Raw genomic sequence first — 12,545 nt, 5'->3', positions numbered from 1 at the left:
CGTTATCGTGGTTTGTGTTAAACTTTGCAATCCAGCAATTCTTCAGGAAAAAGTACACAAGTAATGGCTGATACTATTTCAAGATATGCCTCTCTGTGGTACAACTGCAGCTGTACAGCTGATGAATGACATCATTCTCATGTTCTATGTTCTAAAAAAAATGATGGTCTTCCCCGTAAACATAGTCTGACTCGTAACATTGGCTCATAAAAGAAGCTTTCAATGATCACAAAGCCATCGTAATAAAGATTGAAGAGTTTTTCTAGGATGCTGTGCCAAATGAGTCTAAGGACGTAAAACCACCGGACGTCTTCATAATTACAGATCCAAGGTGATACCTGCACAGCTTTTGCTTTTAAGTAAAACATTTCACTGTCCATTAGAGCCCCATTTGTGCATTGTTCCATTGCTGAATGAGCCTAATGTCACATAAATCAGAGCACAATTTGATTATAGCAAAGGCAGGCAGGATGAATACAGTCTTCAACAGTTTTTATTTTAAAATGAAGTACGTCATGTGGTGTGAAAAAGAAAGGTAAACTACTAAGTAATGCAAAGTATCACTTAGACGTTCTATAATAGAGAAGGCTCGTAATTAAATAAGGTAATGGAAAACCAGAGCTTAAACATTTAAAAGGTTGTATTATAACCGTTTGAGAGCGTTCACGGAGATTGCACCTATAAAATATTAGATCATGGTTGTTAATTTTAATGTCCTGAATCGTATTACAGTTCTTTTCCAGCGCAAAGACCCAAACTCGTTTTATTACAGGGATTCATATATACCTTCAAAAAGCTGATTTATGGTGTGACCAAAACAACAGAGAAAAACTTGCTCTGCTGAAAGTTTCTTGCTCTCTTTGAGTTCAAACAGGTGGATCAAGGTTGGAGGGAATTTGTTTGATGAAAGAAGAAGAGTTGTTCGGGGGAAGGACGAGGAAAGAAGGGTGACAGCGACTTTTTTCATTGGACAAAGGCCTCATTGACCCGCGAGGCTCCAGAAGAATACATGGAGCCGGCGCTCAGACAGATGCAGGTCTGTGCGTTGGTGATGCGTCCACGTTTCCTCTCACGCCCTCCCGCCGCACAGTCGTTCTCACACACCCACAAACTGACTCGTGAAACCCTCGCACACTCATGGACACCTAACAGAAACTTCCGAGCAGACATCCGTTACCGCGGCGACGGCATCTCACACTCACATGTTTGGGATCAGAGGTCAAGGTTCACGGGAGGTGCTTCTTGGGATCAATGGTGCTCTGTGTCTTATCACAGAGACCTCCAGTAATACAAGGCTGCAGAAGGTCAAGCAGAAAACTGGCAGAGAAGCTCTCTTCCCAGTGAAAAACTCCATGAGTGGAAACTCCTCTTACTCATCACAGCTTAAGGCCAAATAATGCCTCACCACCTGTGGGCCTGAAGCGTGAAAATCAGATTTGGAGTTGATTATTCCACTGAAGGGGAGAATCTCCTTCTCCAAATTGAAACCACATGTGCATTTGGCTGAGAGAAGAGAGTTTGTGAAGCATTTGTTTGCATGAATTGGGTCTTTGCGTCTGTGTAAATATGTGTATATGCATCTCGGCGCTAGCACATACACATGGCAGCTGCAATTAAACTTGATAAATGATTTTGTTTACAGGAAAGAGACATAATCAGCGTTGCTCTTTATATAGTTGCGTCATTATCACAGCCATATTTGTCCATGAGGGATTATACAGCTCCAGCATGTATACACTCCTGTGTATGTGTGTGAAATAAAATGTCTGTGTGGTCAGACACTGGGCATGCAAGAGACTCCTGTTGAACTGGTGGCGACGGTGACTCGGGTTAGGAGTTTGTGTCAGACGTTGTGCCCTTGGGCAAGACACTTCACCTTCCTGCCTTGCTTCTGTCAGTGTGCCCCTGATCCTCTGTGGTCACATTGAAGTTTATTACCATCAGTGTGTGAATGGGTGAATGACTGGAGTCGTCCCACTTGGAAAAGCGCAATACAAATGCAGCTCATTTGGTTTCAAAACTCAACAAATTTTGCAAGTCCTTTCTCATTTAAAGGGGGCATGCACTCTTTATTTTGATAAATCTGCAGTGGTCTCTTAGTATAAATAAATGTCTTGTGAATATGTTGTCCACAAAAAGAAAGCTTCAGGAAGTGGAAGGTAGCTGGAGGAGGGGGAGCAGAAAACTGCAGGATTTGGAGTCCAAAAGGGTTTAAATGAAGACAATTGGACTTCTTTCATTTCTTGAAGACGTTTCTCTTCTCATCCAAGGAGCTTTTTCAATTCTGACTGGAATATGGGAGAGTCAGGTTTACAGCTGTAGCTGTCTGTTGTTGCTTAAAGAGCAGAAACTACTCAGAATACCCCTTCTCTCTACCCCATGATGGGTCGTTAGCCTCTCTTGTGAAGCGGTCGTTGTGTTGATTAGGTTCAGGAGGGTGTGACCTAGACTGAAACTGCTTAGGAATGAGATTCAAAGCTGCATTATATGTACTGGAAAGATTAAACCTAATCCCACTTACACACTAGCATCGGCACCATTCCACCCCGCTCGCCCCAGCCTGCCCCATCCTGAAATGATAATGAATTGTGCATGCGGGAAGCCCCTGCGGACTGATTCTACCCGCCAATCAAAGGCTCCCCTAATGATAGGCATGCTCTTGAACCAGACAATCAGTCAGTAGTGGGCTTTTACTAGCTGACACATTGTCTGGAAATTTGTTTTAGATACACCTGCTAATTTCCTTCCAGGCAGAAACTGCTAATCAGCCAATCACACAACGGCAACAATTAGGCATCTAGACATAGTGAAGATGACTTTCTAGTTAAAACCGAGCATCAAAATGCAGAAAGAGAGAATTTGAGTAACTTTGAAACTGCTGTGGGTTTGTCTATTACACATTCTACTGATTTACTCGGATTTTCACCCACAGCCATCTCTAGGGTTTAAACCATTCATGACAACAAACAAAAAAGTTATTTTTTATTTTTTTCTGAGCACATTTAGAAGCATTTTGCAGCTTGATTCAGCAAAATATTTAGAACCAAAACTATACTTAGCTTGGCCAAGTTAGCACTACACCGAGCTAGCATTTTCAAGCCCAATTAACCTTTACTCTATGTTAGTTTGATTTGGATCGCCTAATGCTGGCTGGAGCGGCTACCAGAGATGAAATGAGAGATGCTGATGGGGCTTAAATAGCTTTAATTGAATCCAGACAAAGAACTCCTTTCACACCTAGGAGCAAGAGGGGTATTAAAGAGACCTTGAAAGTCTCTTAAGACGTGAGCAGATGCATTAAATAACACTCATTCACATATTTATTAAATCACTGGCATCCAAGCACACCAAATAATATTTGTTTTTGAAGTCCTTAAACCAATTTATTGCCTATTCTGCTGAAGTTGGCTGCTCATTCAGCTTGTAATAAACATTATAAATGAAGAAGCCAAAATATTTGTGACTTATAAAAACCAAGCTCTTCACATAATAGCTCTGGATATTGTCCTAGCCATTTGGTTTTGTTAGTGGTGGATTAATCGCCAACTTGGCAGCAGCTTTACCTAAAATAAATGCAAATGGCTAATACACACACACACACACACACACACACACACACACACACACACACACACACACACACACACACACACACACACACACACACACACACACACACACACACACACACACATGTATACACATCTCCACTGGATAAAGAATGTCTTTTCTAATTATCTGAAGCAGACTTGTGTGTTCTTGTGTGTTTTTGAGAAACAGCTTAAATCAAACTTATAACACAACCTGCTAAAGCTGTGCATTGTGGTAAATGACTGTGCATAAGCAATGAAGCATTTTCACAACAGTCTGATCCACAAACCTGTCACGATTTTTTTTATTAATATAATTATTTAGTAGCTTTGAAAACTAAATGTTTAAAGAGCTGACTTTTGAACAGCCAAAGGTCTTGCAATGTTTTTGCAAACTAACGATTTGTACTGCTACATCTTATTTAGGAGATAGACAAATTATACATCAAAACATGGAGACTATGGAAACATAAGTCTGACCATTTGAATCTTGTGCCATGGTCTGTGGTTTTCTCACACCAACTGTTTATCTGGTTTACTAACCCCTACTTTATACTGGAAGCATCAGTGGAGCGGAACAGCAGAGGAATGGTTTACTCGCAAGTCGCTGCAGTCCAGTACACACAAGGAGAATGTCAGCCATGGACAGGCTTCTCTAAATGATAAATGACCCGCACTTGTATAGCGCCTCTCAGAGTCAGAGGACTCCAAAGCGCTTTACACTACAGTGTATCATTCATCCATTCACACACACATTCACACACTGGTGGGGATGAGCTACGATGTAGCCACAGCTGCCCTGGGGCGCGCTGACAGAGGCGAGGCTGCCGAGCACTGGCGCCACCGGTCCCTCCGACCACCACCAGCAGGCAAGGTGGGTTAAGTGTCTTGCCCAAGGACACAACAGCAGAATTCTCTGTCTGGAGCCGGAATCGAACCTGCAACCTTCCGATTACTGGACAACCCGCTCAACCTATTGAGCTACTGCTGCCTCTACCGTAGATTTGCGTGTTCACAAAATCCCTCAAGACATCCGCCATCCTCCTCACTTAATTTGCAAGATCCCCAAATCCCTTGAGTTAATGTCATCCGCCATTAAACCAAAAAGAAGGATATCATGTTTGATATCGCTGTTTGATGTCGTATATGATGTTGTTCCTCTCCACTGCCAGGATTAAAGCCATAAAAAACACACCTCTGCACTTCTGGAATGATACTGGGAGTAAATAAGCAGTTAGGTCATCTTATATTGATTTAATAGATGTGAAATTGCATTGCTACAAGAGTCTTTTATTTTGGAAATTACTGGGAGTTTTACACTGGAAGCGTATGTGATTTCCTGTCTAGCCCTATGTTAACTGTGGAAATTATTGTGTCCCAGAAGTGGCTTGCGGCAGAAATAGAATCAAATTCAATCCTTAGCGGTGCGGCGTGCCGCTTCTGGGTTGCACCTGAAAATTTCCACCAAAGTGAGAAGCAGGGGTGCAAAAACATTTTTAAGCCCTTTTTAGAAGACACACCAAGCCAGCAAATCAGCATAATGCTGCCGCCACGACGTGCCTCATGAATGCACCGTGGAGGCGTGGCGATGCGGACATTTAGTCGCATTTGTTCCTCCAAGCTTGGTAGTAATATTGCCACAACGTCAGACTTTTGAATGTATATTACACCTTGGTGCAGCAGAGGGTGGTGATTACGTGGGAAGTTACTGCCAACCTCCGGCTGGCAACTATATTGAAAATGAAAGTGAAACGGGCAGTAAGTTTGCTTTTGTTAACAGAATCCGCTGAGATGATAAACTGGAGCGATGCAGCGCTCCAGGAGCTTCTCTACGTTAGAGCTGGAGCTTAGAACACCAGGCAGTTCACGGGGGCTGTGGAGGACAGAAACCTTTAGGAGCGTTTTGTCAAAAAAAGTTAACGAGTACAGCTTGATCACAATAAAAAGCAAGTTATGTCCAAGATAAACGGAAGTCTGCGGCCGTGCAGAGACCGCCCCCATACCCCCTATATTCCGCCCTCGCATAATCTTTTGTAAAAAAAAGGACCTGATTGCATCACATTACCGCCACAGTCTGAACACTTAAAAAAAACAACCTTAAGCTCCCTGAACCGGCTCAGCGTTGTGGCAAACTGGCTGCATTGTTTTCTAAAAGAGTCTTTAGTTTGCTTTTAGGGAGTGGGAGACGCAGCTGGGTGGTTACCATGGAGACCATAATGAGCCACTGGTAGCAGCTTTAACAGTCCTCTTCACCATGGTTTTCTTTACACGTCTTGTAGATTTTATAACTCGAGGAATGGGTGTTTGCTACCCTTTAAAGGTCTTATTCACTGACATATTGTCATGATCCAGCTCTGTCCGCCCTCATCTCCATGACAACCACAGCCTGCTCTCCTTAGAGTCATCTGCCACACCTACTCCCAGTAATCAAGCTCATGCTACTCACCTGTTTCACCTGCTATATATACCCAAGCCAACCACCAACTCCCTGCCAGATTATAGAAAGCCTTGTGTGAGTAAATATCCTGCATTCTTCTCAAGCCTGACTCCTTGTTCCTGATCACGTTTTTGCTCCTTGGATCTCCCCACTTGCCTCGCCCCATCTGGATACCTTTGCCCACCTATAATTCCTGGATTTTGACCCTGGGCCTGTCTCTTGACTCCTGCCCCATTTTGGATTACTCTGCTCGTTGTCTTCTGGTTCTGACCCTGGCCTGTCCACTGACCATCCTCCTGAACAACCACTCTGATCAGCCTTTGGGTGATTTCCCTGAGCCACCAGCTCTTATCTCCCTGCCTCCACTACTTAAGGATTTTAATAAATCTTATTTCACTGTGTATGGTGTTCTGTTTGGATCCTCACTGTCAGCCATTAGATATCCTCTGTACTGTGTAAATCTCATAATCCTGTAGTTACACGCCAACACACTCCAACAAACTTCTACCCCCTGAAACTAGAATGCAAAAGCATATTTTTCCACAGAAAATTGTTCACTAACCCATTTTAAAACAAAAAGAAACTAACAAATGAGACCTTTAACTTTTCTACATTAGTTCTAGCTGAAAATTACTCCATAGTGCCAACTAACCGGAATGAGAATACATATTGTAGGTAAGACTTAAAATTTTCCCCCTGATAATGCCCCCAAGTTTTATGTTAAACCCTCCAAACAATGAGATAATTCACAGCAGACAAACAGCTAAACCCCAGTGGTGGCACTAAAAAGAAGTTATGGTGACATCAAAACACATTGTCATCATGATCTATCTAAAAGCTGCTGGAAATAAGTCAGTTTGGGTCAAAGCAGAGGCTAATGGACAATCAGAAACATGCAATAACACAGTCTTAAGTTTTTATGTGACAAAATGCAAACCCAAAAAGAGATTCCTGAAGAGAAGACCCCCTGAATAAGTCTATATATGTTTAACTGGCTTGGAAAAGGACACTGTTCATTGCTTCTGAGTGGGTTTCTATGAAGTGTTGGTGAGGTCTGCTGCAACAGCTCAGCCAGGATAAGAACATCCAGTGGAGCCATGTGTTCTGTTTACAGTGCTTTTATTAGGCATCCTGTGGCACAGGCAGCCTTTTGAAAGGCTGCCTTTATATGAGCTTTCCTGTTTATGCTTAGGGGTGGGAGGTCAGCACTTGCAGCCTTGTGCTGAATATGGTCAAGCCGCCTGCATAAGAGAACTTTGTCTGTGAGCAGTGTGTGCGTACGTGTGTGTGTGTGTGTGTGTCAGCTGGCTTAATGGGAGGGATTTAAACTGATGTAGGAATCTGGTCCTTGCAGAAAACAATCTAAAGCTTCTAGGCTGGCTGACACAGACGTAGCTTTTGAACTTTCAGTTTGTGCATTGGCTTCTATTTCCTATGAAGGCTCACAGGAAAATATACATCTGAAACAACGCAACAAATTAAAAAAAAATCGTAGACTTTGTAAACAAAATGTTAACATTTTTACAGTTGGAAAAAACCTGTTTAAATATTTGTGTGTTTTACATTTTGAGAAAGCATTTGAAAACTTACCCGAGGACCCCTCTTGCCTGGTAGGCCTGGTTTCCCTGGAGGTCCTGGTAGTCCCTGGGGAAATTTAACTCATTCAGTGGTGCATGGTGGTATACTACACAATTTATCTTCGCTAATACACTAGCTATCTTCCACAAGCACATCTTTTTTGAGTCTGCACATTGAAATTACTCCCATAAAACATAGACTACTCTGTGTTTGAAGAGTAAAAAGTAACACCTTGTCCCTCTGAAGTAATTTCATCAGAAGGTGATGAGAGTTATCCATCAAGAGGTAGCGAACCTGCATGACAGGAAACTGTAGAAACACTAGAAATAGCAGGTCATTTCCTGCTCCAGTGAATAACTCTGTATGTCTTTATCTGGCTTCTGCTCATTCGTTTTCTTTTAATCAAAAAGAGGAAAAGTAGAAGTGAGGAAAAACAGAAAGCTTGTGGTTCTTTTGCCAGACAAGAACACCCTTTAGGGGCTCTGGATTTGAAGTTACATTTGTTTTAAAACACTTGATATCCTAAAAACGCTCTGCTCATTGTCAAACTCATTGATGCATCTTTACTAGACTGTTAAAGATCCATTGAAGTTTGATGTTAAGATAAAAGGGGGCAACTCAAATAAATGCTGCTTTTGATGTCTCAGAATTTTCTGTCCTAATCTCATTTTCCAAAGCTGTCAACTTCAGAGGACAAAAACACGATTTCCAAACACGACTCACAGATCTTAGAATAGAAGTTATCACAATCAGTCAATACTTTCACACTCTCTTTCAGGATGAGCCTCCAGGGTGAGACCACCCCTAATGATGCGTGTGTGGGGCTCTATGACCTGTCAACACCAACACATTTGTCCATCTTCACACAGTGTGTCTTTAATTCCCTGCGGGGTGGAGGAGCTGAAACCTGGGTCGGATCAGGCCCGCAGCAGGGCTCATCACCCTCCAGAAGCTGATGGCAGTGTATTCACTTCCTTTTCCAGTCTTTCTCCTTTAACATGTTTGTTTGTTTGGAGGGTTAGGGTCCACTTACACCTGCCCATCTTCAAGAAGAAAATTTCACAGACACTGGTCTTGCTTTTCAATGTATTCTTATTTGGGTTCTTTGGATTTCTGTAACTCAATGGATTTTTTTTTGTTTTCCTGCTAGTTTTTTAGGTTTTGATGGAGTTAATTTCATCCGTTAGCCTCCTGCCAGCCTAATCTTGGCTTCTCAACCACATAAAACTCAGCCCATTGTTATTGAGGTTATCCTCAACACACTGTACACTGCTTGCTTCAAAAGCAAATTACAAACGGAAACAATGCAAAAGTAAAACATTCTTTTGAATTTCACATCAACCAATGAGAAGAAATAACTGACTCTGAAAAGGGGGGAATTGTGTTGACACTAAAGTGATGACACGAAAAGCTTTACCTAACCTTGCAACTGGATTGGGAGGCTGAATGTTTACTGACCTCTATGACCCTGAACCTCGCTTTGAAATGGGGTCACGTGACCTCGACTAGAACTGTTAGACAGAGGAATCTGGTCAAGAGATGACAAAGCGTGAGAAATGACACTTTACAATCGGTTCGGGTGCTTTGATACACAGAGGAATGAGTAAAGAAGTGAAAACATGAAAGAACTGCTTCATGTGCAGGAGAGTGGAGATCATGTTAAAGGTGTGAATTACCGGCTTAATCAATACATTTGCAGTGGTCACTAGTAGAAAAGAATGCCTTGCAGGCGGAACTCAGGGCACAAAAAGCCCACAACCCCTGGCCCAGCAGGACCAGTTTGCGACATCAGAGCTGTGCTTCAAATGGAAGGATTTAGTCCTATTTCCTGAAATTTAGAGATCTTGCCTAAGATTGGATAAAAGCAACGCGACTCTACCACTAACTGTTTGCTTGGGGAAATGGATGTTTTTATCTCCACGTATAACAAGCCTGGAGGAGCTTCAGTCATGTGTTTGAGTTGCTAATGCTAGCGGTTAGCTTCTGTTGAAAAAGACATTCTCTGCTCATTCTGGATGCTAAAACAACAACCTTCCCCGTTGTGGGTCAATATGGGTAAGTCCAATTCACAGTGTGACGTAGAGATGTCATGCTATTCAAATGGAGTTTCATTGTCTATTTTCTATCAGAAGCTAACGCAGGAGAACGGTGTAGGAGACTGTTTTCATCATCAGCCTGTATTAAAAAAAACAAGAGTGACTGATGATATTCAGAAATAATCATTAAAATGTTTTTCATTCAACCACACCTGGTAATCCTAACCTTTCCATTAATGTCCAAAAGAGAGTTTGATTTATTTGCTTTATTTTGTGGCACTGGTACAAAGGTGTAAGCAACTTAAGCAAAGCAGATGCTCTTACCGAGTGGCCTTTGTCTCCTTTCTGTCCCACAGGTCCCGCCAGCATTGAAAACTGAGTTGGTGGCACCTCCCAGCTCAGGAAGCCATCAGTGGCAGGTGGTGTAACTGTGTTGTATGAAGGCTTGGTAGGTCGTGGAGCCTTTGTAGTTTTGGTTTTCTTTGTTGGCTTGATTGTCAGTTTAGAGGCTTGTTTGAACGATTTTCCGTTTGTAGGGTTGGGAGTTGTTGATTTTGAGGAACTAACTTTGGTTTTTGTTGGTTTAGAAGGAGCAACTTTGACAGGAATTGATTTGGATTTTGGCTGAGTGGCTTTGGACGGAGAAACTTTAGGTTTTGGGAGTGTTTTCTTGGATGTTGTGGGTTGTGGTTTGTTCAGGACTTTAGCTTGGCCACGCAGGACAGAGACAGATTTGGTCTCTGGTTTTTTTGTTGTGATAGTGGCTGGAGTAGTAGGTTTCTTCTTGTCTGTTCCTGCTGTTGTCTTTTTGGGGCTGTTTGAGCTCTTCTGCGGAGTGGGTTTGGGTGGTTTGGGGGTTTCCTGATTTGAAGCTTTTGGTCTTGGGGTTGGTGATTTTGTGTGTGAGGCTGCTGTCCTGAGTGGTGTCGTTACAGTTTCTGTCCTGGTCTTAGGAGATGGGGCCACCAAACCAAAATGGGATGTGACTGGCATTGCTGTGACCAGCAGGGGAGTGGGGGTAGTCCTCTGATTTGGTTTTATTGTTCTGGGCGAGGCCACATATCTGACAGCTGACGCAGCAGCAGCAACACTTTTGGCAAGGCTCAACCCTGTCGACTTTCTGGATGTTTCTAGACCACCACGCTTCGGAGTGGCAGCAGTAGCTGTGATGTTTGTTGCTCTTGGTAGAATAGGGAGTAAAGGTGAAAGGTTAGGCCTGTATGTGTCAGCTTCCCTGCACTGTTTCTTTATGTACTTGCAGTAGTTATGAGCTGCCTGTGCAGAAGGGACCAAATCTAACTGGCAAATAGCTCCTTCAAAGTATGCTGATGCATGCTGCTGGCTTGTCCGCCCCAGCAGAAAGGAGCCTTGGAGCTCTGGAGCTAGTCCCTCCTCAGTGTCCCACCCAAAGTCTGCCTGAACTTTCTGCTCTCCGCAGGAGGCATATAGAGTCACTCTCTGTTCATTGATTCCTACTGCCAGTTGGTGCCACTGACCATCATGAGGCTCATAGGGCAGCGCTACTGAGGTGTTTGGTCCCGTGTGTAGTACAAGACTGCCCGGCAAAAGCTGCAGACCAAGAAGAAGTTTCTTGTTGCCTGAAAGCACAGTGAAGAGGAAAGCGCTGTTCACACGGTGTGACCGTACACTCAGGACCAGTGCCAATTTGGGCCAGATGGCCGCTGGAAGGATTGAGCCCAACGGAGACTCAATGTGCGCCCGTTGGGTGAGGATAATCCCCGATCTGAACGGAATGACCCCTGTTGGAACGGAGCGCGAAGGCTTCTCTCCCTTAAGCCCCAACTTCTGAAGGATGTCGACATCTGGAAAGAAGAAAGGGTGGTGTTAGATATGCAAATAATCACAGGCCTGCTTTACCCCTGTAGCTTCATACTGCATATTACAAATGACTCTGTTTGCTCTGCAACGTTGATGTTTCATCTCCACTACTTACACAAGCCTAAAGTAGTTCTGCCATGTTGTTGAGTTGCTAATGCTAACGATTAGCTTCTACTAGCCGAAACATACTCTGCTGTTTGTTGGATGCTAAATCAACAGCAGCCTTGCCTGCTGTGAGCCAAGATGGGTGAGTCCTTGAAAGCTAATTTGATATTATGACATGCAAATGTCACTGGATTTCTTCATCTATTTTGTACCTGCGACAAAGGCCAGAAAAAGGGGTAGAAGACTATTTTCATGTTTAGCTAGCATGTTAAACTCCAGAGTGACCAATCATATTTAAAAAAAATAACAAGTAGAAAACAGTTTCTCAGTGAAATGGCCTTAGAGTAAGGAAGGGCTGCAAAGAAGTTGTAGCATCTTCAACTGTAAAAGGTGACATTTCTCAAAATGATTTTCCTGTTTTTAGACTCAGTTTATGTAATAAAGTTTAAATGTGCGTGTTTATTACCTGAAAGGCCTTCAAGCCCCCTAAATTAAAATGTGTTGCACTGTCTGTGTTTTTAGTCCATACCATGTTAACCACCGCGCACAATCGCACCCTGTTTTCAACACATTTAACAAGCAAGCCAGTTAAAACTTTTGGTATTTGACAACCACATCAAAGCATAGTGAATATATAGCATACATGAATATATTTAGGTTGACTGAATTCATCTCCTTCTTTGGAAAAGTCTTTAAGCTTATTGAGAAAAAGCATTTCGCCCTTTTCTATCTGCATGCAGCTTTAGTCTGTAGTATAGAATCTGTATTTTTGAAACGAATAGTTCAAATTTTACACGGTACAGTTTGTGTTTTGAAGGCATTTAAAATTTTTAGAACAATCCAGTTGTAACAAGTGACAGCATCATCTACCGGCTCAGTTCAGTATTCAGTCTCAGTGATTCCAGCTTTTTTCCACTCGATGACCTCTGACCTATGGGCCTCTCATAAACATCATTGTCT

General features: G+C 42.8%; 1 protein-coding gene across 2 annotated transcripts in view; it reads right to left on the bottom strand.

Annotated features, from left to right (window-relative positions):
* The window catches only part of col27a1a (collagen, type XXVII, alpha 1a), an 81,390-nt gene that overhangs the window by 59,683 nt on the left and 9,162 nt on the right, over window positions 1–12,545 (bottom strand). For both annotated transcript variants that reach the window (XM_015943008.3, XM_070552798.1), the window contains exons 3-4: window positions 9,966–11,464; window positions 7,618–7,671 (exon numbers count right to left, since the gene is read on the bottom strand). In XM_015943008.3, coding sequence (XP_015798494.3) covers window positions 7,618–7,671; window positions 9,966–11,464 — 1,553 coding nt within the window. The remainder of the gene's footprint in view (window positions 1–7,617; window positions 7,672–9,965; window positions 11,465–12,545) is intronic.

The sequence above is a fragment of the Nothobranchius furzeri genome, chromosome 6 (genome assembly GCF_043380555.1).
Source record: "Nothobranchius furzeri strain GRZ-AD chromosome 6, NfurGRZ-RIMD1, whole genome shotgun sequence".
In the NCBI taxonomy this organism is placed as follows: Eukaryota; Metazoa; Chordata; class Actinopteri; order Cyprinodontiformes; family Nothobranchiidae; genus Nothobranchius; species Nothobranchius furzeri.
The sequence above is the reverse complement of the archived record's forward strand: the minus strand, read 5'-3'. Positions and strand labels throughout refer to the sequence as shown.